Source organism: Antechinus flavipes, chromosome 4 (genome assembly GCF_016432865.1).
Source record: "Antechinus flavipes isolate AdamAnt ecotype Samford, QLD, Australia chromosome 4, AdamAnt_v2, whole genome shotgun sequence".
Classification (NCBI taxonomy): Eukaryota; Metazoa; Chordata; class Mammalia; order Dasyuromorphia; family Dasyuridae; genus Antechinus; species Antechinus flavipes.
This window is the reverse complement of record NC_067401.1, coordinates 350,400,523-350,425,384: the sequence shown is the minus strand read 5'-3', so window position 1 is coordinate 350,425,384 and position 24,862 is coordinate 350,400,523. Positions and strand designations below refer to the sequence as shown.

The 24,862-nt window shown below is 35.1% G+C and overlaps 1 protein-coding gene across 1 annotated transcript in view; it reads right to left on the bottom strand.

Annotated features, from left to right (window-relative positions):
• Window positions 1-3,822: 3,822 nt before the first annotated feature.
• IGF2R (insulin like growth factor 2 receptor) overlaps window positions 3,823-24,862 on the bottom strand; it is a 149,450-nt gene continuing 128,410 nt past the window's right edge. Inside the window, exons 43-48 of the mRNA XM_051998050.1 lie at window positions 22,975-23,121; window positions 21,832-22,019; window positions 20,713-20,899; window positions 17,446-17,595; window positions 11,020-11,089; window positions 3,823-10,323 (exon numbers count right to left, since the gene is read on the bottom strand). Coding sequence (XP_051854010.1) covers window positions 9,907-10,323; window positions 11,020-11,089; window positions 17,446-17,595; window positions 20,713-20,899; window positions 21,832-22,019; window positions 22,975-23,121 — 1,159 coding nt within the window. The 3' untranslated portion in view covers window positions 3,823-9,906. The remainder of the gene's footprint in view (window positions 10,324-11,019; window positions 11,090-17,445; window positions 17,596-20,712; window positions 20,900-21,831; window positions 22,020-22,974; window positions 23,122-24,862) is intronic.

Genomic DNA, 24,862 nt, shown 5'->3' with positions numbered 1-24,862 from the left:
CTCCTTGCTTCTGTTTCTCTATTAATTTCTTTTGGAATTTAGTCCGCTTGTAATTGGCATTACAATTACAATAAACTTTATCTCTTGAAAAGGAAGTGGGTTCAAGCCTGCAAATTCTTTTGAGATACCTCATGACACCAGTTTGTGACTCCAAACTTTTGGGATCACCTGCTCAACCTCAACAATAATACTGAAAAGATGGCTGAAAACAGTTAGACTGGCCTTAAAAGCCAGTCTAATATACTTTTATTTTATGGGAGGTCAATGGAGATCCACAGAAGGTTTTTGAGTAAAATGCTAAGTATAGAAGCACAGTCTGTTTGTCACTGTCAATAAGTGCTAAAATCTTTGAGATACGTTCATTACAAGATATTATTCTACCTAGATAATTTGCTTCCTTCTTCTCCCCTCCCCCTACTTAACAGTAGGAATGACACACATCTGGTTATTCCATTAATGAGTTTACACAAGAGGGAGCTGATAAATATTGGGTCAAAATTGTCAAATGAACATTATGTAAGCACCTTATTGGTCTGCTATTGTAGGTATTGTGAGCTGATGTTTCAACTCCCCACCCATTTCCATTCTTTAGATGACTGAAACAAAATTTCTTTTCCAGTTAAAAAAGGAAAAAAAATTCACAAACTTGAAAATTATTATTCTAATTTTTGATATATATCTTATGGTGCTTAAAGAAAAAAATTTTTAATCTTCCAGAATTTAAGATTCTATCTAGGAGTTTATAAAATCCTTGAAAAGTTTTTAAAGACTTCAGCTTGGGTCAACACTGCTGCATAACATATAGCAAATCTCAAGATAAAGAGTTCTAGAGTTAGTATTGAATACAGGTTTTTTATCTGGGCTCTGAAGCTCAATACTACCTCTGTGTGAGCTTAGTGAAATCACTTAGCTCTCTGAACTTTGGTTTTCTCTTCTGTAAAATGAAGAATTAGTCTAGATGATCTCTTATCAAACTAGACTTCCCCTTCCAGCTCTGTGATTCTATGCCTTCAAAAGCACTTTAGACTAAACAAGCAAATACTAGGGCTACTAAATGTTTGTCATTTTTAACAGGGTAGTAAAGGTGCTAATGTGAGTGGAATATGCCCTTTGATACTACTTTCTTGGAAAGCCTCTGAGGTTTCCCAGTGTTCTCTTTTATATGTTACAAGTAATATCCAGATCTTCAGTTCCCTCCTCTCCTACTCCAACTTGTACATTTCTCAAGAAAAAGAGAGCAAACTCTTAGCAACTAGTTTTCAATTCACAATTACAATTTATAATATTGCTGTTCAGTCATTTCTATTGTGCCTGGCTCTTTATGACCCCATTTTGGGTTTTCTTGGCAAAGATACTGGAATGGTTTGCCATTTCCATATTACCCAACTTCAAAAAACTCTTACCTGCATCAAGGCAATTCTTTCATCCCCTCCCAACTGATTCTCTTATCTCATTGCCATAGGATCTACTCCAAATCTTTTCTTCTCTCTTCAAACCTTTCCCAACTTCCTCACCCTGCTAGTATTTTCCTGACATTGAAAATCTTGCCTCTTACTTTGCTTACAAAATTGAAACAAGTTAGTTAACATGAACTTACTTTTCTCCCCTGCTCTATTTCAAAACTCCTTGACATCATCTCAATATTCCTTCCCTTACCCCAGTTTCTGACAATGAAATGGCCCATTTTCCTTGCCAAGACCAATTTCTGCCTATACTCTTGATCCCACCTCCTTCTTTCTCTTTTCCTCTTTATCTTCAACTTTTCCAGAGCTATTAATCTCTTCTCTACTGCATTCAAATACTTGTTTTCCTTATCCTTAAATTATTCAGACCCCACCATCTTATTCTAATCACCTTATTTTTCTCCTTCTATTCTCAAACTCCTACCAAAAAAATTATCTAAATTTGTTGTCTCCATTTTTCCTCATTCACTCTTCTACTCTTTCTGGAGATCTTTCAAGTCCCCATTCTTCATTTTTGACACTTAACCACTTTCTTCCTTAATTCTCTCTGCTCTCTGGCTTTTCTGTAAACTGTGCTTTCTCCTGGCTCTCCTCCTAACTGTTCCTCTCCAGTCTCCTTTCCTAGTTTATCCTCCATATTATACTGATTAATGATGATTCTGGGTCCCCATTCTCTCCCTAAACTCTTATCACTTCATCAGTTGTCAGGCATTTAACATCTCTTTGCAGATGGTTCATAGATTTACGCATCCAATCCCAGTTTCTTTCCTGGGCTTTCAGACCAGATCACCAGATGTCTTTTGGACAGTGCACACAGATTGTCCCAGAGATATTTCAAACTCAAGATTTCCAAAATAAAATACATTCCTTGCTTTGCTCCCTCTTCACCAACTTCCTTCTTTCTACTGAAAGAATCACAACTCTTCTAGTTTCCCATGTTTATAACCTCAATATTACCAACTTCTTACTTTAGATACTTATGAATTGCAAGATCTTGCTGTTTCTACACTTCTATTCATGTAGTCAACATGGTGGTTCCATTTCTTATCTCCTCTTGCATATTATTGTAATTCTCTTAATTGGCTTCTATCTTATGGTAGGGCTTCTTAAAGTTTTTCCTCTTATATAACCCCTTTTTGCCCAAGAAATTTTTATATGACCTTATAGATATAGAACACAGGCACATACATTAAATTTTACTGATAATAAATCATCATTTTGCAACCCCTACATTCAGACACATGACCCCACATAAGTTCACAATACACAGTTTAAGCAGTTTTATTTTAAAATATTCATCACATTCCAGTTTATCCTTGGTGCTACTGCTAAAGTAGTTTTCCTTAAGTACAGATCTGTCACTTCAACAGTTCCCAACTGTGAGATTAAATATATTAAGTACTCCTTTTTGCACTCCGTGATCCAACTAATCTGACACTTATTCTCTTCTTTGTGCATGACCTCCATCATCTTTATGCTTCCATTGGTGGAGAGATTGCTCAGGCACTAATTTCTACCCAAACTCTTTCTGACCCCCTGATTACTAGTGCAATTTGTATTTATTTGAATGCATTTTTTCATATTTATTTGACGTATAGTACTTTCCTCCTACATTAGAATATAATTTTATTGAGAGTATGGGGTTTTTTTTCATTCATTGTAATCTGCAATCCTTGTGCTTGATACATAGGAAACACAATAAAAGCTGGATTGATGTGTACAATATTCCAAAAGTTGTCCCTCCCAACCATACCTCTGCAGACTAACAACCTGCCAACATTTACTTACATGTAGATTTGCCTGGACAAATTACTTAGACATAAGTAAATTGCAAAAGTGGAGCCATTTTCCTTTGCTTTTATTTTAATTTCTTGGTCCTATTCCTATAAGTTGAGTTAATGAAAATATAGATTAAGCACATTTGGGGAAGAAGCAAAGTAATTTGAATGGTAAAGCAGAAAAGCAAGTCCACTCTTTAGCCAGTGTTAAGAATATTTTAAAGTAAGAGATGTCATTCTTCACTTTTCAGAACTGCCACCAACTGCAAACTCTCTCTAGCTATTTCGATTCCTATTGCCTTATATATGTTGCTCTTTCCCCAGTTTTGAACGTGTTATTGTCAGTCAGCTAAATTGTAGGATGATTCTGGAGTCATAAGAACTTGAGTTCAAATCCAACCTCAGACACGTATTAGCTACTTGACCCAGGGCAAGTCACTTAATCCTAATTGCCTCAGTTTCCTCATCTGTAAAATGAACTGAAGAAGGAAATGTCAAACCTCTCCAGGTTCTTTGCCAAGAAAACCCCGAATGAGGTGATGAAGAGTCAGTCATTACTGAAAAACAAAGGCAAAAACGACAACATGTAACAAGCATTTATTAAGAGCTCAATATATGCCAGGCACTCTTCTAAGTGCTAGAAATACAAAGTCAAAAATAGTACCATTCAAGCAGAAGCTTACATTCTAATTGGGGATACAACATGTAGATAAATAGCTACATATAACAAACATATACAAAGTCTCTACAAGGTAGTCTTAGAAGAGAAGGCTCTAGATGCCTGTGAGGCTTCACAAAGACCTCCTGCATTAGGTGGCAGCTTCGGGTTATCTGTAAGGAAGTTAAGGATCCTAAAAGGTAAGGAGAAGGAGGGGGAGGACATTCCAGACCTAGGAACATTTAGTACAAAGGCATGAAGATGAGAGATGGAGTACCTCATCTGAGGAACACAGCAAGTAGGGCAGTATGGCTGAATTGAAGGCTATAGGGAGGAAAGTTTAAGAGGACAGTAACAGTGGATAGGTTGCAGACTGTGAAGGGTTTTAAATGCCAAAGAGTATTTGATATTTGATCATAGAGATTACAGGGAGCCTCTGGTTTATTGAGCAGGGAAATGACCTACATTTTTGGAAAAATACGCAGCCAATTATAGAATAGTTTGAAAATCAGATTGGCTTCTGTCTGTTTTTCCTCCCCTTCAGAAGTTAAACTTTGAAGTCTTATATAAATGTGAGTTATGCTTTAAAGGGAAAAAAAACTGAATTTTTTCATGTTACTTATATGTGGCTTTGGACCCAACAGGCACTCCCTCCTCTACATTTATGGAATGAATTAGATATAACCATGACTTCAGTGGTTCAGGAAGCAAAATCCTTTTTGTATAAGTTTATACAAAACAAAGAAAGCTCAACTTTTCTTTTGTATCTTTTTACTTTGATCAAAATGATGCTGAAAATAGCAAAAGGCATTCAATTATGCTCCTAGTGCTTGTGAAATAAAAGACAGTATTTAGTCACCACCTTTGAAATGCTCTTTTACCACTGGTCTCTTAATTGCCTGACTTAATGGTCCTTATTCAGTTTTTATCTTTCTTGGCCTTTTGGTAGCCTTTGTCACTGCTAAATCACCCTCTTCTTCTAGGTATGCTCTCGGGCTCTAAATTTGTGCCCCAAGCTCTCCACACTGCTTCCACTTGTCTCTTTGCTTCTCAATCTTCTTCACTGGATTTCATTCAGGTTATGTCTACTAACCACAGATGTCCTTAAAGGCCTTGTCTTTAACTCTCTTTACATATCATATTTATGCTGTCCTAGTTTATCTCTCAAATTCCAATCCCACAAAAACACATTTTGGGTACCTCAGCCTGGATACCTCATATGTTATGTCAAACTCAAGTTCAATCCGTCAGCCTTCCCTCCCAGGCCCTCTCCTAGCTTTTCTAGGACTATGAAGGGTATCACTAACCTGGTAGCCATTCACAATTGACACTCCAGATCTGTTTGTTTCTGCCTTTTCATTTCCTGAATACATTCCCTACTCTCCATTCACATAGCCATCATTTTGGTGGAAGCCCTTATTACCTCATTCCCTTACTACAATAGCCTTCCAAGTGGTCTCTCTCCCTCTTCTCTCCTTCCTTCAATCCTCCATTCAGCTGCTAAAATGATCTTCCTGCAGTGCAGATCTGACTATGTAATTCCCTACCAAATAAACTCCAATGAATCCATGTTACCCCCAAGATCAAAAACAGAAAGTGATAGAAGTTACTCTTGTAAGTTCTTTAGAACCTGGCCTGTTTTTTTCCCCCTAATCTTTTAACATTTTACTCTCCTCCAACACACCAAGAACTAAGGTCTTTCCAACTCTAGGCCCAGTACTCAATCCTATCCTGAAAGGAGTAGGTAGTACAAGAATTACCTCCAAACAAATTCAAGGCCAACTGTACCTTGCCCAAAACTACAGTCAAATGGTAAAGTAACTGGTGTATTTCTTTTTCCACAACACCGATTTAGAATTAAGTGTCAGTTAAACAATTAGAGACATTTAGAGGTAGAAGCTATCTTACATATTACATCATTAATCTGTCATTAAGGAAAATTTTGGTTAATGAAGTTTGCCTTATCCAACAAGGTCATACATCAGGTTAATGGCAGAAATGGACTTCAATTGTAATCTTTGCCCTACATTATATGCTGTTCCTCTCACCAAATATTCTTTTTAAACCTTCCTTTTCACCTTTATCATACATTAATCCCTTTCATATACTCTTTGGTTCAACCAAATCAGAGTACTTCTCGACTTCACAAGAATACTCCATGTCCTGACTCCATGCCTTTGCATTCATGATGTCTTAGAAACTGTCGTTTCCTGCAAAGCTCAGCTCATCACCTTCTCCATGAGGTTTTTTATGAACCTTCAAGCTCTTTCCACAAACTCCTTTGTATTTATTTCATATACATCTTGCATATATTTATGTTTATGATGTCTCCTCCTATAAGACAAAGTCTTTGAGAGTAGGAGCCTGCTTTTTTTTTTTTTGTCTTTATGTTCTCTGGACCTAACATAGTACCTGACACATACTAAGTGCTTAATGAATACTTCTTTACTAATTGTAGTGTTTGCATTAAAACATAATTGCTTTTTCTAAAGAAACTCAAAGAGCCATGTAATTAATCTCTACTGTGCTTCAAAATTATAATGACATAATGAAGAACAAAATTAAAAGTAATATAAACAACTTTTCCCTTATGGCTCGGCTTTGGCTTTTTTGAGTGTCCTTTTCTCTAATGTATGAGCTGGCTCACAAGTACTGAAAATTCTGGGACTGTTGGCCTTTTTTTCTAACCTCCCAGAAAGTCTCTAGTACAAGGCCAGAAAAACCTATCTTGCCCCTGGGGAAGTTTCAAAACAACTTTTTCTTAAAATCTTTATAAATCAAACTCAATAATTCCCTAGACTGTTTAATTTAAGCCAGTTTGTGTCTGGAAAGGGGCCAAACTTTTTTTTTTTCTTTAAACATTTAAAAACACAATCTAACCTTTTTTCATTTGCTTTACAATACTTTTTAGAAGATTTCTAAGATAGAGTATAATTAGCCCCAACTCATCCAAGGCTGTTGCCTTATAGAAATAACAAATGAATATACAATAATAGCTTCATTTTACAACACAGAGAACTAAAAGTGAATTTCAGTGAATTATAATTTTCACTAGTTTCTTTGGGGAGAAGGAGAGAGGAAGAATCCCACAAAAAGACAATAAAAATTATAATTAGGGATGAGCAAACCTCTTAAAAACCATGAAGAGAAAAAAAATATGAAAATTTCTTAATGAAACAAAATTATTCTTTTAATTCTTTGAAGAAAATATTGAAACATCAACCTAGAAACAACATCCTAGATCTCATATTGATTAAGTCTCTGAATTCAAGTTATCTTTCCATCTTGAGGTAAATATTCCTGAAAGCTAGAAGAACAGGATAACATACTAAAGTCCTTTTCTTCTTTTTGCCATTTATGGCCTTAAGGTACTAAAAACCATTGATTATTAGTCTTGATTTTACAGTATCAGGGGTATCTAAGTATATGAATATTATGAGATTCTAAAAGTTAAATCAATCTAATCTGTGTTTCTCTTATCTAAGCAAACTAAAGAAGTCCACTGCGTAAGTCAAATAATGTCAATCAACAGAGTGGAAATATACAGAAAATGCATTCCAATCTTTTGTCAAAAGGTGAATGATCTGATTCAGAATCTACAATCAGAATCTAGGGCAGAGAAAGGATAAACTTAGAGCAATTATTATTTGAAAAGATCTAGTCTAGTATCCATTTGTTTTGCTGAACTTTTTTTCCTTCCTTCTTCTTTTAACATTTAAAAAGATGGTTTAATGAATTGGAACAGGAAGGGGCAGGGACACATTCAGAAATAAATGTGATAACAGAGGATATCTATAAAAATAAAAGTAAAAACATCTAATATTTATTATAAAATATATTTTCCCTTAACTTGAAACATAAAGGGGAAAGAAGTTCAAGTAATTCTGCAAACATAAATACAACTCAAGCATTTACCCCAATGTTGGCTAGAGAGAAGAAGAGAAAAATGTAACATTTTTACCCGTTCCTCTATCATTTTCCAGTTCTTCATATACTCTGAATATGTAACACTATTCTAAGCTTATCTTAGTAATACTCAAACCTACTAATTAGAAAGACAGCTCCTTTCAGAATTTATAAAATCAAAAATAGCATATTCTCAAAATAAAATTTACTTAGATGAGCCAACTCTTAGTACAGACTCTGTATTCGTTTTGCTTTAATGTTAATATATTCGCTCTTGATTTAAAACTAGTCTCCTTCTTTGGCAAACAAAACAAACAAACAAAAAAAAAACATACACACAATAAACCCCACTTTTGAAATTTTTCCTTCAGATCAATATTAATTCATTTTTAATGATTGATTCTATTAAATTCTATATAGTTCCATTGTATTGTTATTTATCTGGGACTCCAGGTCACCATTTAGGAAATCAGAAACATATGAGAAAACATATGAGATGGAAATGAAAGACAGGAAAGAAACATATCAGATCTATTAAGATTTGGTACCCTTCTACAGAGAAAATAGAATCAAGAAAACCAAGACTCATAAATTAGAGCTAGGACACTATGTTGAAAAGACACTTTTCTTTTAAGATAAAAGTTTTAGAAGTTCTCTCTCCATTGAGGGGAATAAACTGTAGTACCAAATCAATAATTTATCTTTTATTGAAATTGCAGAATACTTTATTTATATTACAGTAAATTTTATTGAAAAATGGGGAGAGAAATCAACCTTTAAAAATACACTCATGTTGAAACCAAATAAGCCCACCAAACCAGGTACAAATCAGGGGACTATGCTTTTTCTATTTGTTTTTAAGAATTTGAATACCATATAGCTATATACAACTCTACAATATCAGGTTAATCCCCCTGAAGGTAATTCAACAACACTTTCAGAAAGGAGTTAAGAGCTAGAGGAAGAATGCCATTATTTCCACTCTATATAGGCAATACTATGAGTAATAATTAGGATCTCCAGTTAAAGGATGAATTGAAGTATGATACTACTGAAAAGATTTTGGCCCATCCTTTTTCATGCAATTAGTTCCATAAAGATACACATTGTGCAAATTAAGGCTTCTGTAGGTCCAATGGTTTACAAAGTTCTTTTTTTTTTCTTTAAAAAATATGATTAGACAGTGAAGATGATACTGAGATGACCTATACCCACAATCCTGAGAAACCTGGTTATTTTCTGTGGTATGGCACCAAGTCTCAACTCCATAGGAAATCAATCTTTGGGTCAGTTGTTTGGGTTCACCAGAAGTCTAGCAAAATACTGATAGATTAGCTTCATATGACCAGGACCAAGAATAACATGCAAAAAGCAGCAGCTGTTTTTGGCTAAAGCCATATACAGAATGTGAACCTTTTGAAGCACCCAAGAAACTAAAGAGCATTTTGTTTCTTAGAGAAAAAAAATCCAACGTCCAGAAATGAAATATTTTAACATAAAAGATAAAATTAAATACCAGGTCCAAAAATTTCACCTCAGACCATCCCAGCATATGGATTAACACCTTTTCTTTCTCCTACAATGGGTGAATCAATAGAATACCCCCCTGCCGGCAGGAAGAAATTGTTACTGTTATTTCAGCAAACCTGAGAAGTCAAAGTCAATAAATAGGGGGTGGAGAGAGAATTAAAATGCTAATAATCAAGTATCTTAAATGGTCTAAAAGTATCAGGGCTTTTTTCTCCCCTTCATTTAATTCAAACCCTGCCTTCTGGGAGTATATTTGCACTAAATAAAAGCTAATAAGCTTCTAATGGCTATGCTTATAAATGCAGACATGGACAGAACCCTGGAGTCAGAGTACCAATGTTATCTGGCTAACTTAGGCAAGGACTTTTCCATCACCTGCAAACAAACAGGAATAAGCCAAGCCATCGTTTCCCTCCTCCCCGTCACCAGCACAAAAACATCTTCCCTTTTGAATGAGTTCTTGTTAAAGGCAAAAAATTATAGAAGCATCAAGTTGTGAAGTCTTCATATTTGGTTGGAGATGCTTTCTGTCCCACTAATAAATTTTCTCTTGTAGGCACGAGAGGGAGTTTTAGACATGGAGCAGATCTTCATCACTGTCATCATGAAATGACATGGGGAATGCAGAATCCATTGCTTTCTGTTGTCCTGACTTAGGTTTTCCTTTTCTTTCCTTCTCTCCTTTAAGCAAACCAACTGTGTCATCATTGCCATGCTTGAATGTCTTCCGTTGCAGATTTCTAGCCTTGTCTGTTCCTCCTGACTGGGTGCCTCTTGCTAAATGAATTTTCACATCAGGTATGGTCAGGACTTCATCTTCACTATCCTGGTCATCTGCATGCAGAGAAGTTAGGGCATCCGATTTCACTGACTTGGTGGTAATGTGGCCATTTTCTTGCCCTTCCTTCCCAGGTCTTGAAGCTGACAGCTGAATCTCTTCCATAAGCCACTCTGTTTCATTTTCATCTGCCTCTTCTTCTGTGTTTACCTGTCAAAAAACAGCAGCATAGCAAAAACATGTTTTTGCAAATCCTGTTTACAATTCTAACATTCCCCCCTCTAAACCTCCTTCCCCTCACCACTCCTCAAATGAAACCTCATTGAAGAAAGTGTTCTCAGTGTCAGATTCATTTCCTTTAGGTCAATTCCCCATAGTGCCAATTATGCTATTTTTCCAGTTCTGGTTATGGCTAACTGGGAGGACAAGAAGACAGCAGTTGGCAACACCTGACCCCTTTCTACTAAAGACCGGGATAGAGCAGGCTGGTATGACCAACACAAGTTAGATGGAACTCCAGCCTAAAGCTTCATGGCAATGTCTGAACCAAACAGACCAGGAGTAGAAAAACAAGAATGTAGCATGTGATCATTTAGACAAGCTTTTTGCAATTGTTGAGGGGAAAAGGGAGAAAAGCACCTTTCATAAATTATCCTCCCAAGCCAGAAGTACCTGGAGGACTTCCCACATCCCTGCAGTTAAAATTTGTACATTCTGCTCTTTGGACCAGTAATCTGACAGAACTTTCCTTTTTAGCAAAAAATAGAATTTAAGATAACAGAGATGTACAGTATTGTGGGAGGAAAGGGATAGGATAAAGTGCAGCTAAATCAGAGAGAGAAGAATTCCTTTAAGTGTTCACATCTGAGAATGTAAAGTTCTTTTCCTGAGAGTCTAGAAAATTACCTTGGTGTATTTGTAAGACACGTTGGAGCTTCTCTTACAGCAGCTGCTTATTCTATGCATGACAGTTTCCCTATAGAAAAACATATATATGTGATGGTGAGAATAAATTAATAACTTCTCTTTGTTCTTAAAAGAAACAGCAGAAAAGTGGAATCGAATTCAGGAGACCAAGGTTCTGGTCCCAGCTTTGTGGTGAGCCCTTAAAGGATTAAAATCAGGCACAATAGCAATGTCATTATCAGATGTATTTACTAGAATTTTATACTTACATTATCTTCAAATACAATTTCTCCAAGTCCTAGGATTATATTATCAGGCATTTCTTTCTTTTAAAAAACTGTTTTTTTTTTTTCATTTCAAGCAATAAATGGTTTTAAAATAGTAGCATTTATATAATATATGTGGAAGTTTGCAAAGAGCATTATGTATGTTATCTCAGTTGATCCTCACAACAACCCTTAATCATTGAATGGGCTTTGGCTCAGTCAAACTGAGACCTGGAAAAGACTTCAGCTTAAAAAGGCCTAAGTCTCTCACTGTATTCAGGACCATTTCCAGTTGTCCTAATTTATATCTTGTCACTTACCCCAGACAGCTCTGATGAGAGAGCGAGGCTGATAACTTTGCACAGCCCTCCCTCACTTAAATCCAAATACTCAACTATTATAGCATCACGTCCCCTGATGTCATGGTTCTCTTCAAGAATGAAGGGCAAAATTAAGACAACTCTGAGATACCCCTACACACCTTTCAGATTGGCTAGGATGACAGGAAAAGATAATGCTGAATGTTGGAGGGGATGTGGGAAAACTGGGACACTGATACATTGTTGGTGGAATTGTGAATGGATTCAGCCATTCTGGAGAGCGATTTGGAACTATGCTCAAAAAGTTATCAAACTGTGCATACCCTTTGATCCACCAGTGTTACTATTGGGCTTATATCCCAAAGAGATCTTAAAGGAGGGAAAGGGACCTGTATGTGCAAAAACATTTATGGCAGGTCTCTTTGTAGTGGCCAGAAACTGGAAACTAAGTGGATGCCCATTAATTGGAGAATAGCTGAATAAATTGTGGTATATGAATGTTATGGAATATTATTGTTCTGTAAGAAATGACCAGCAGGATGATTTCAGAAAAGCCTGGAGAGACTTACATGAACTGATGCTGAGTGAAATGAGCAGGACCAGGAGATCATTATATACTTCAACAACAATACTATATGATAATCAATTCTGATGGACATGGCTCTCTTAAACAATGAGATGAACCAAATCACTTCCATTTGTTGAAAATGAAGAGAACCAGATACACCCAGCGAAAGAACTCTGGGAAATGAGTGTGAACCACAACATAGCATTTCCACTCCCTCTATTTTTGTCCACTTGCATTTTTTATTTCCTTCTCAAGTTAATTTTACCTTATTTCTAAATATTTGTGCCGCAAACTAACTGTATGGATATGTACACATATATTGTATTTAACATATACTTTAACATATTTAACAAGTATTGGTCTACCTGCCATCTAGGGGAGGGGTGGGGAAAAGGAGGGGAAAAGTTGCAATAGAAGGTTTTGCAAGGGTCAATGCTGAAAAATTACCCATGAATCATATATCTTGTAAATAAAAACCTATAATAAAAATAACTACTGAAAATAAAAAAAAAATTAATTAAAGAAAATGATGAAGGGCAAACAACTATACAACCCTATGAGATGTTATTTTTATTTTCCATATTACAGACAATAGGGCCCCAGAGTTAGAGTCTGAGACAGGATTCAATCAAGTCTTCCTGACTCCCTTTTAGTCAATCCATAACATCATTTATCTGCCTAATATCTACTCTTCTACATTTCACTGTGAAAAAGAAGCAATACATCAAATACATAAGATGCAAACCTTGTTTCAATCTCTTTTCCCTATTAATTTGATCTTTTCACTACTTCCCAACACCCTTGAGCAAATTAAGAAAAACAAATTCCTCAATATATTTTGCACAATCCTGCAAAACAAATTTCCATACTAATTATATCTGAAAATCTCTCTCTGTGTGTATTTTAGTTCATCATCTCGCTTTGTTAGAAGGTGAATGGCTAGCAATTTCATTCCATGGTTTTTAACAGTAGATTTTTGAGATTTCTGGCTAAGATGGCAAAGTAAGAATAGTCTATCTTTCTTAAAATTCTAGCATGGATGGACCCACACTTTTTTTTTAATTGATAGAACCCATGCCAGGGTAATTTTTTACATCATTATCCCTTGCACTCACTTCTGTTCCGATTTTTCCCTTCCCTCTCTCCACCCCCTCCCCCAGATGGCAAGCAGTCCTTTACATGTTAAGTAGGTTACAGTATATCCTAGATAAAATATATGTGTGCAGAACCAAACAGTTTTCTTGTTGCACAGGGAGAATTGGATTCAGAAGGTATAAATAACCTGGCAAGAAAAACAAAAATGCAAGCAGTTTATATTCATTTCCCATTGTTCTTTCTTTGGGTGTAGCTGCTTCTGTCCATCATTGATCAATTGAAACTGAATTAGATCTCTTTATTGAAGAGATCCACTTGATGGACCCACACTTAACACTGTATACCAAGATAAGATCAAAATGGGTCCATGATTTAGGTATAAAGAACGAGATTATAAATAAATTAGAGGAACATAGGATAGTTTATCTCTCAGACTTGTGGAGGAGGAAGAAATCTGTGACCAAAGATGAACTAGAGACCATTATTGATCACAAAATAGAAAATTTTGATTACATCGAATTAAAAAGCCTTTGTACAAATAAAACGAATGCAAACAAGATTAGAAGGGAAGCAACAAACTGGGAAAACATCTTCACAGTTAAAGGTTCTGATAAAGGCCTCATTTCCAAAATATATAGAGAATTGACTCTAATTTATAAGAAATCAAGCCATTCTCCAATTGATAAATGGTCAAAGGATATGAACAGACAATTTTCAGATAATGAAATTGAAACTATTTCTACTCATATGAAAGAGTGTTCCAAATCACTATTGATCAGAGAAATGCAAATTAAGACAACTCTGAGATACCATTACACACCTGTCATATTGGCTAAGATGACAGGAAAAAATAATGATGAATGTTGGAGGGGATGCAGGAAAACTGGGACACTGACGCATTGTTGGTGGAGTTGTGAACGAATCCAACCATTCTGGAGAGCACTTTGGAATTATGCTCAAAAAGTTATCAAACTGTGCATACCCTTTGATCCAGCAGTGCTACTACTGGGATTATATCCCAGAGAGATACTAAAGAAAGGAAAGGGACCTGTATGTGCCAAAATGTTTGTGGCAGCCCTGTCTGTAGTGGCTAGAAACTGGAAAATGAATGGATGCCCATCAATTGGAGAATGGTTGGGTAAATTGTGGTATATGAATGTTATGGAATATTATTGTTCTGTAAGAAATGACCAGCAGGATGACTACAGAGAGGCTTGGAGAGACTTATATGAACTGATGCTAAGGGAAATGAGCAGAACCAGGAGATCATTATATACTTCAACATTGATACTGTATGAGGATGTATTCTGATGGAAGTAGATTTCTTTGATAAAGAGAAGATCTAACTCAGTTTCAATTGATCAATGATGGGCAGAAGCAGCTACATACAAAGAAAGAACACTGGGAAATGAATGTAAACTGTTGGCATTTTTGTTTTTCTTCCCAGGTTATTTCTACCTTCTGTATCTAAGATATACTGTGACATATTTAACATGTAAAGGACTGCTTGCCATCTGGGGAAAGGGGTGGAGGGAGGGAGGGGAAAAATCAGAATAGAAGTGAGTGCAAGGGATAATGTTGTAAAATATTACCCTGGCATGGGTTCTGTCAATAAAAAGTTATTTTTAAAAAATTAAATTGAATTAAATTTTTAAAAAAATTCTAGCATGGATGAAGGAAAAAAGAACAACAGACTGAACAATGATTGAGAAATGAAAAGTAAAAATCATCATATATATATTTTCCCAGTTCATGTCCATACTAAAAGATAGCCAGTAGACTATAGATTCTAGGAAAGAGGGCCGGTCCAAAAAGCCCAAACTAGTACAATAAGGCATGGAAGTTAGAAATGCCCGAAGCTAGAAATGCCCGAAGCTAGACCTGAAGTTCATGCTGGAAAAATAATGATCTGTTCTAAATGTTTGCCACTCACTAGCCTGAGTTAGCCCCAAATCTTAGAATTCAGTTCTCAGGAGCCAAAGGAAGCAGTGGCAGGATTCCAGACAAGGTCACACAAGGCAACTAAATGGCATAGTGGATTGAGTGTTGGGTCTGGGCCTGACTTAAGATTCATTCTCAGATGCTTACCAATATGTGACCTTGAACAAATCAGTTAATCTTTGCTTGTTCATCTGTAAAATGGGGATAAGAATGATACCAATGACACCTGTTTTACAGAATTGTTGTGAGGATCAAATAAGATAATATTTGTAAAGTGTTCAGAATAATGTCTGGTGCACAACTGGCACTTAGTAAATGTTTGTTGCTTTCTTTTCATCTTACCCTCCAGAAGTGTAAAAAGCCTAGATCCAGTTCAGAAAAATTGAAAAAAATAAACAGAAGGAATGAAGATAAAGAAATATCATGTATATCATGTAAAATTCCTGATAGAAAGAAGAGTTTTAAAATGATAATATAAATGAAATGAGAACTTTAGAGAAAAGACATGGGAAGAGAATAAATACCTCTCTAGAGGAACTACAAAATCTTATACAAGTAACAAATTCCCTAAAAATTAGAATGCATCAAACCAAAATCAATGACAATGTAAAAGACATTAGAACAAATTCAAAAGACTGAAAAAAAAATAAATTATTTCTTATCATAAGTAATCAAAAAAATAGAAAAGGAAAGATAAAGAAACATTTGACTTCTTTAAAATCACCCTCCCCTCCCATTCAAAAATCCATGCTACCATCCCCCACCCCAACCACCTAAAAAAGTCTGGATGGTCAAATTCAAGAAATCATGAATAATAACAACTGAAACCTAACAAAACTAGAAGACAAATGGATAGGATTCAAAATTCCCAGGAACATCATGATCAGTTATTAAGAGTTCAGGTACCAAGGAGCTACAAGTATCACATGAGACTTGAGAGCAAGATCTATACAAGATCTATAAAGGAGAAGGCTTGGAATACAATATTCACAAAAGCTAAAGATAAAGGCTTACAACTAAGAATAACTTGCCCAGAAAAATCGTTTAGGACTTTGGGCACATCATTTCACTTCTCTACATACCCGCTTCCCTATAAAATAAAAGGGATTGGACTAGATGAATTCTTTTGTAGCTCAAAAGCTATGATCCTAAACCCAAAGATGCTCAAAGTAAGAGAAATCATGACAAACATCTTTGTCTTCTTTTTACTTAAGATTATCAGATGCATATTCATGCGACTTATATGAACAATTCTCACATGGAATCATCACATAATGTGCATAGATCCCTCTATACCAATAGTAGTTGCTTAAAGAGGACATTCTGGAACTATACTAGGAGATGTTGACATTATGACATACATAAGTTTATGTGAGGCGAATGAAATCCAAATGGACCTTTGATAAGAGGACAGGTACTAGACCTGTGATTTCATTAGTAAAAGGAATAAACAAATAGCTGCAGAGATAAATATGCAGATAAAAATATTAAGAGAATTGCTTAGAACACTAGGAGAGATTAATCAACTTGTTTAGGGTTACATAGTCAATGCATCAGAGGCAGAACTTGAACCCAAATCATCTTATGTACCAAGGTTAAGCAGTATCATTCTGTTCCTCAGATGGACTATGAGTTTGATATATTCCCAAGGTTGAAGCAATGGGCAGAAAACATTTTTTCCATTTATAAACTTTCACATTTCAATTACTAACAGGACAGGGACATTAAAAGATTGCTCTTGATCAAAAGAACAAAGGCAACATTTCCTAGACCTTGATTTCCCTTTCTGTAGACCTCAGACAAACATCTGAACAGAAAGACATTTTTTGGCAATATGTTTAATTCCTTTTAAGTCTTAGGTAGAAGAGACAACAATAATAACAACAAAGCTGAAAATCGATAGAAATTATATAACCTATTAGAAAAGTGGTTGATAAATGTATTACTTTCAACATGCAGGATATCAAGAGCTACAACAGGATGTGAATCAGATTCAACAGTGTCCAACTTCTTCACACCAAACCATTTCTGAAATCACTGAGTTGATATCAGCACACTCTCCTCCCAGAAATGACAGAATCCATTTTCTCAAATTTAAAAGATTTACATTTACCACCCAGAGAGATTTTAAAACTCTAATGCTATTACTGACAATAGTATTTCTATCGTCACTGGCTTCTCTCAAACCCTAATAACCAAATCATATATTGATCCTTCTCAATTCTTTTCTCCTTACCTTCTTTCTTTTTTGTACAATAGCATAATCAAGAGACATGCAGTAAGGACCACCAGAAGCAGACTAAGAATTGCCCCTACAGCCTGGCTTCTTCCAGAGAGACCCTTGTGATTCAGCACATCTTCATCTCTATCATTAATAATTTCCATCCTAAAAGGAAGAAAAAAGGTGTCATCACTTAAATATTTTTTCGCTTTTTAGAAGTCTACCCTAAGGATTTCCAATAAAAAAAACAGCTTTATTTTGATTCCTAGAGGAAATGTTTGTATTCACATGACAGTACAAGTCTGACCATGCTACTCCCCTATTAAAAATCTTCAATGGTGCCTCCTTGTTTGTTAGATAAAAAACAAATTCCTTATGTTGTCATTTAAGGTTCTCCATAATTTAAGTTCCATCTACCTTTACTTCCTCCTTTCTCAGTATATACCTTTTCCTATTTTAATAGGACCATTATTTATTAAGATTTCCTCTACCAACATCACATGGGTCAAGTTAGTTTTTTCAAAAGGCAACATAAAGCCAGTCCAGGGACTTAGCTGCCCCAGGGCGCTAAGGCATTTCTCTTGAAATAGCTTGAATGAATTTTCCTCCACATTTCCCCCAGCTGAAATCTTTCTGCCTTCAAGGCAGAATTTAAGTAGTATGCACCTCCTTCCAGATGAAAGCATCCTCTTTTCCTCCTCAAAATTGCTTCCATAAGTCCTTTCCTCTTAACACATTATCATGCTTATCTATATTTGTGCCTCATTTTTATATATTCTGTATTATATGTGTGTATGTGTGTTTGTGTACATGTGTATATACATCTAGCTAAGCATGGCTCTATCCCCAAAAGCATTTTTTATTAACTCAGGAACATCAATCATTTTATAGTTTTGGATTACACAATTACCATCTAAAAATTTGCAACCCATAACTGTGGGTTGAAATGTGTTGTCTCTGATAAAAATTTATGAAAAGTTTCAGCAAAAGAAAATGCTAAGTCCTAAGGTATCTCTTGCTTCCTAAGCAGTTATTGCTACCAGCATTAATAAAGCACAGTGAAGAAGCCCTAACCCTCAAGAGATTGCAGTCCTCAAAAGAGGGAGAATTTTACACAATTAAATCTAAAAATCACAGTGTGTTCAAAAATTCTGTTTAAAGGCAATTAGGAAAAAAGTCTTGAAAAAAAGCAGATATCCACATAATTATTACTTTTTTAAAACTCCATTTTCTACAAGAAATATAGTACTGTAAAAAGATCATTAAATTTAGAATCAAAAGAGCTAAGAGCAATATTCCAATGCTGCTTCTGCTTCCCAAATAAAATCATTTGATCTTTTGCATCTCAGTTTCATGTATAGTACATTTGGATTGGGGAAGATGATTTCTAAAGCATTTTCTACTTCTAAATCCTATGCCCTAATTGCACAGAGTTAAAAGCATTTTTTGTAATTGTTTCCTAATTCCCCCCAAATAATTTAGGCTGGCAGTCTACTGAAGCCCTACTGTAAGGTTTCATCATAGTCTATACAACCATTCATTTGAAATCTATGTAAACAGAGCACACATCCAGTAGATACTACTAAGATGGAAATGCTTCAACAAGTATAATCCTTGTTACTGTCCAAGAACTAGTCTAATTAAATTCAGAACAACTCATTACCAGATTGATAACAGGGTGTTGACAGTTTTGTCAGAACATCTCACAAAGATATCCATGGTTGCATATGATGCACATGCCTATGGACCCTGTTACTGGGCAGGCTGACACTGGTAGATCTCTTAAACAAGGAATTTTGAGATTCAGTGGGATAAATCAATAAAGTATCTGCACTAAACCCAGGATCACTAATATGGTAAACCCCTGGAATATGGGGATTGGGAAAAGGGAGAAGGACAGATTAAGATGTCAAAAAAGGCAAATCAAATTTTTCAGAAAAATTAATTATTCCATTATCTGCTCCTGGATTTCTAATGGTACCCTTGTTCTTAGGGTCATATCTTAATATAGATGGATATAGATATATAAGAAAGGAGAGGAGTTAATCACTTAAATTCTGTTGCTTTTTCCTTCACAAAGTCTTCCCTCTTAAATCTTTTTCCCCTCCCTTCCTTTTATTTCAGTTTCACTGTTTCCATCCTAGTCCAAATTTTCCAGTGCCTATCATTCTGACAGGCTAACTGATTCTCCTTCCCTCAAGTTTCTTCTTACTACATTTCATCCCATGATGACTGAAATATTAACTTTCCTAAAGAATACCATCTTAACAATGCCATTTTCTTGCTCAAAAATTCTAACACTTTCAACTGCCCAAGTCTGGCATTCAAAGACCTAACACTAACTTTATTTCCCCCCAAAACACACACACACACACACACACACACACACACACACACACACACACACACACACACTTTATGACCTAAACTTAACTACCAGATATTCCTTGAATATAATTCTGCCCTTTCCTATCTCATGTTATACTGTTCTTTCTGCCCAAAATAATCTCTTCTTAGTGCTACCTCATCTTCCAAGGCTCAAAATAAAAACTATCTCCTCCATTAAACCATCCCTGATTTTCCCAGGTTCTCAATAGTAGTCTCTTCTTCCTCTGAATTCTTAATGAATTTTTAAACATGCCTTACAATATATTAGTTCTTGGAAAGAATCAACAAGAGTAGCAACTAATAAGTTCTGCAAACATGTGGGATGTTGAATAAGACTTGAATATATAGTAAGGTAAAATCTACACCAGACAATGAAGCTGACAGCTTTGGGACATGGAGGTTGGAAAGCAATATGTAATCATAAAGTAGGAACAAACAGAAACAGCAAGTGAAACTTAAGTCCTCTTATCATATGTTCCATATCCAATTACAAATATGGAATGTTTTGTCAATTTTAGGTCTGGAGGGCATCTAAAAGGGGATCTGAATCTCCTCTGATCTTGATATGCACTTTTACCATAGAGTAGAAATGGATATGGGTGAATTGGATCAATATAAATAAAGTGTTCCTATTACACTGTCTAACACTAAATAGCAGGAATAACTAAGGAGGACAGTTTTCTGTTAATCTCTCAAGGTCCTACAGTAGCTATGTTGATTAAGACAAAAACCTACTTTCTATTCTCCTTTGAATCCCCCAATAGTGCCTAGCATAGGGTCTTGCATATAGTAGAGTGCTCAGTTATTTACTGACTTATGTTTCTAAGTAAACAGAACTGGAAAGGGATCATCTAAGAGTTACAAGGGGGAAAAAAGAAAAAAAAAAGTACTTACCCCAGAGGGCATACAGCAGAGGTATACCATGAAAAGAGGTATTGACAATCTGCCGTTTCGTGACTAAATTCAGGGATACCCTCCTTCACCAATGGATCACAATGGAAAAAGATGGTAGAAGAAACATATTTTGTATTATCTTTTCCACACTTAGAGGAAGAGGAAAATACAACATCCAGGTCATCATCTACCAAAAGAAAGAAACACATAATTTGAAATTCCATAACAATTTTTAAAATAATTTCATTATGTTCACTTTATTTAGCATAGATTCAAAATAAAAAAGAACTAAAATTTATAAAAAATAAAAAAATGATTTAGTCTTCTGAAATATATCTATATTTTTGGGTATAAAATTGATGACATCATTTCATGTTTTCCAGCCCTATTGGTCTTTTTCAGCTATCATTACAAACTTTAAACATTATATTCTATTCTGAGTTTTTCTGGGCTGCCTTCCATAATTGGGGAGTAACTGTTGAAAAACAAGTTTTTGAACCCAACATCTAGAACTCAATAGCATATTAACTCTTTCAGGGCAGGGATTGTATCATTTTTATCTTTGTTCCCCAAAACTACTATATTTAATAAGCTAGAAGAAAGTATGGGCTACAGAAAGACCACTGTAGAGTAAAGAATTGATTCCAGTCCTAGCCTTATGCAATATTGGGCAAATCCTTTAGTTTCTCCTGACTTGCAGTTGTCTCACTTATAAAATGGGATAGCTGAAATCAGTCTCTTAAGATTCGCTACATTACAACTCTAAGATTTTATATAAAAAATATTGTAAAAATATTCCTTTCTACTAGGTAAGACCTTCTTCATATCCTGTTCAATTTTAACTATTATGTTCAAAAATTCATGTGAAAGCCCTATTGAGGTCATTTGAATTGTAGTATAAACATTATTAGATTTTTTTGAAAACAAACAAAAAAAAGTACACATGGCAGACCATCATCTTGACACTGTTACTATGACACGATCAATGCCAAAATATTATAACAAAAATATTTTATCAACCCTTCCCCTCAATGGAAATAAATAAGAGTGAAAGGAATCCACCTAAGAATTTAAACCCATTTTGGGAAGAAGATACCCAGAAGAATTAAAAGTAATTACCTTGAATGTAATATCTAGTTTTATCTGAAGATCCAACTTGCCTACCAAAGTGTTGATCATTTGTTTTAACTTGACATATACTAGCTCCATAACACAATGGATTTGCTGAATTTGTGATAGAAGAAAGCTGAATTTCATACATATAAGCATCCCCATTAGGTCTCATATCCCCAGAAGCACTGAATAACCTGAAATAAAAACAAAATATATCATTATAGCCTCTCTAATCTCTGAAACACACCAACTATACCACAGAAGTTGCCTTCTAGTTTTGTTATGAAGTATAGAATGGTTGCAAACAGTTTCATATATGATGAAGAATACTTATAGAGTATTGTGTCTTATAATCTTGTCCAAACTTGGCTCTTTTGTGACCAGCTTCAGGAATGCCTCTCTTTCTCCTAATGAAAGTTCAAAGTAGAAAAAGATAGTTCTAGAGCCATATCACTTCACTTTGCCTTTTTTACACTTAAAGAGGTAAATAGCATCTAAAAAAATTTCTCTGAATGCCTGAGATTCTTTATAGTGTACAATACTGTTACTCATGGCCATTTCTGGAACCTTAAATATACCTGGGAAATGTTTACACTCTACCTTCCCTCACTCTGGCCAGCACCCTTTTGATTGTTAATTACTTCCAGAAGATTACTATCTCTAACTAAAACAGGCAACAAAAAACAAATTTTCTACAAATTATTAAGCATAAAGAACTAACCCTCTTCTTCCTAGCATTCCAATCAGGTTATTTCAAAACAAATTTCTGTTCCTCAAACTTACAAATACTAAGGGAAATAGTTTTGTTATATGAAATGGTTCTTTGGAGAGAGAGTAAAGGAAAAAGGGAGGGGTGTGTGGATTTCGGTGATGTAAAAACAAAAGATATCAATAAAAATTTATTTTAAAAAAGACTGAAGGAGGGAAAGAAGGAGGGACAGAAAACTACACACTGGAAAATTCACCATCTTTGGTGCTAAACTTAATAGTTCAGTAATACTTTCTCCCATAATAAGGAAAAATATAGCTACCCCTAGCTACAGTAACTAAAACACAACACTAAATTTATCTTGCTTTGCCCCATGCTGATAAATTAGTGGTTTAATTTTAAACACATTTTGGTACTCAAAAGAAAAATATTTTACTTACTTAAAATAAATATCTCCTAGGCTGAGACGCTTGTCATTCACAGGATTGATGATGGTCCCATTCACCATTTCCACCTCCTGTGGCTTCACTGCACAAGCTGCTCGAGTTTCCCACATAATGTAGTATGTACAGCTCTCTCTATCAAACCTATAAAGAAGAATGAATATATCTTGAGTTTTGATGATCACAGTCTAGGAGATTGTTAACTTTTAAAATATAGTTTATGGAATACCTAAATCAAACTCATTTGTTTTCAAAAACACACTAAGCAACTAGTCACTTCTCAGTGTTCAGGCATAAGATTATCTTTCTTGTCATATTCCTTTGGTCACAAATACACCCAGATAATCCCTGGAGTTTCCTATACTAATTCATATCTTTGACATCAAAGTGAGTATAAGAGATATTTAGGGAAAGAGACCACCCAGTATGTTGGCATTATTATAAAGTATGCAAACATTTTAAAAACCTATAAAAATATATACTTAAAAAATTTTAAGTAAAAAAAGTTAAAAGATGAAGCCTATTTGCTTTTAAAATTCTTGATTTTGGTTTTTGCAAACTTTTCAGAAATTTGAATCTTTTGAATTTATTTAAAACATTGCTAGTTTCTGAATTTTCCCTTTCCCAAACCCACAGAAATTCAAGGCATGTCAAGTTTAAGTTATTTGACTTTATTTTTTCCAGCTTTTTGGAAGCAGATAGATCTATATATCAACATTAGCTAACATACTCCCTCTACTGGCCAACTTTCTCCTGACAATTCACACATGGTAAATCAATCATTCAAAAAACATTTAAGTACTTACTTTGTACCAGACATTGGAAAGACAAAGACAAAAATCCTACAGTTCAGGGCCTCAGAGAAATTATACTTTATTGGCAGACCCAGTTTAAACATGGACATATTTAGGATTATAGAAGACCTATTCAAAGTAAATACATGTTGATTTTAGGGAATGGAAATTCCTGGTCCAAAAAAAAAAATTCTTAGCAACAAGCAATCCTAGCTAAAAGAAATCAAGAAAGACTTCTTCATGTAAGAAGTAGCACTTGAACTGAACTTTAAAAGAAGTTAGAGACTTCTAAAAGGCAGAGATGGATAGGGACAGCCTTTGTAAAAGCACCTAGATAGATGAAATATAGTTTACAAATAAGAAAGCTAATTTGGCAGAACCCAGAATAAGTGGAGTGATGTCTAATAAGCCAGGAAAGATAGAGGAAACAGACCACAAAAGACTTTAAATGGCCAACAAAGGAATTTGTATTTGAACCTTGAGGCAATAGGGACCACCACATGAGACTTTTTGTAATTCTTTCCCCCTTCCCAATTCTGCCAAATTGGTGCTTTTTCTCATATTGGTGTCCTCATTTAAAAAAATTACCTTTTATTATTTTTGTGTGTATTTTATTTATATTCATGTGTATATATTGCCTTTCCTGATAGAATATAATCTCATGGAAGATAGAGGATGATATTTGGGGAAGGAGAGGTGTCTTTCTATTATTAGCACCTGGAACATAGTCGACATTAACACATGTGGTTTTAATCTTTCCAATCAGTAACTGATTGGATATAGAGGTAAAGAGTAAAGAAAGTAGGAGTTGGAGATCTGTCTATAAAATTGAAAATCTGGATAATAGAATGATGGTGCCCAAAAATTAGAAGAAAAGGGGTGGGGTAGGTTTGGACAAAAGATGAGTTCTGCCTTGGGAATGTTGATTTTAAGAAGCCAGTCAGTTAGTGGGAAATGTCCAATAGGGAATTAGTATTACAGCTCCTGGAGCTCAGGAGAAAGACCAGAATTGAATATATAGATTTGTGCTTACATAAAACTTATAGGATCATAGTTGGAAGACAGTCTAGTTCTATTCCAACTCTTTCAAT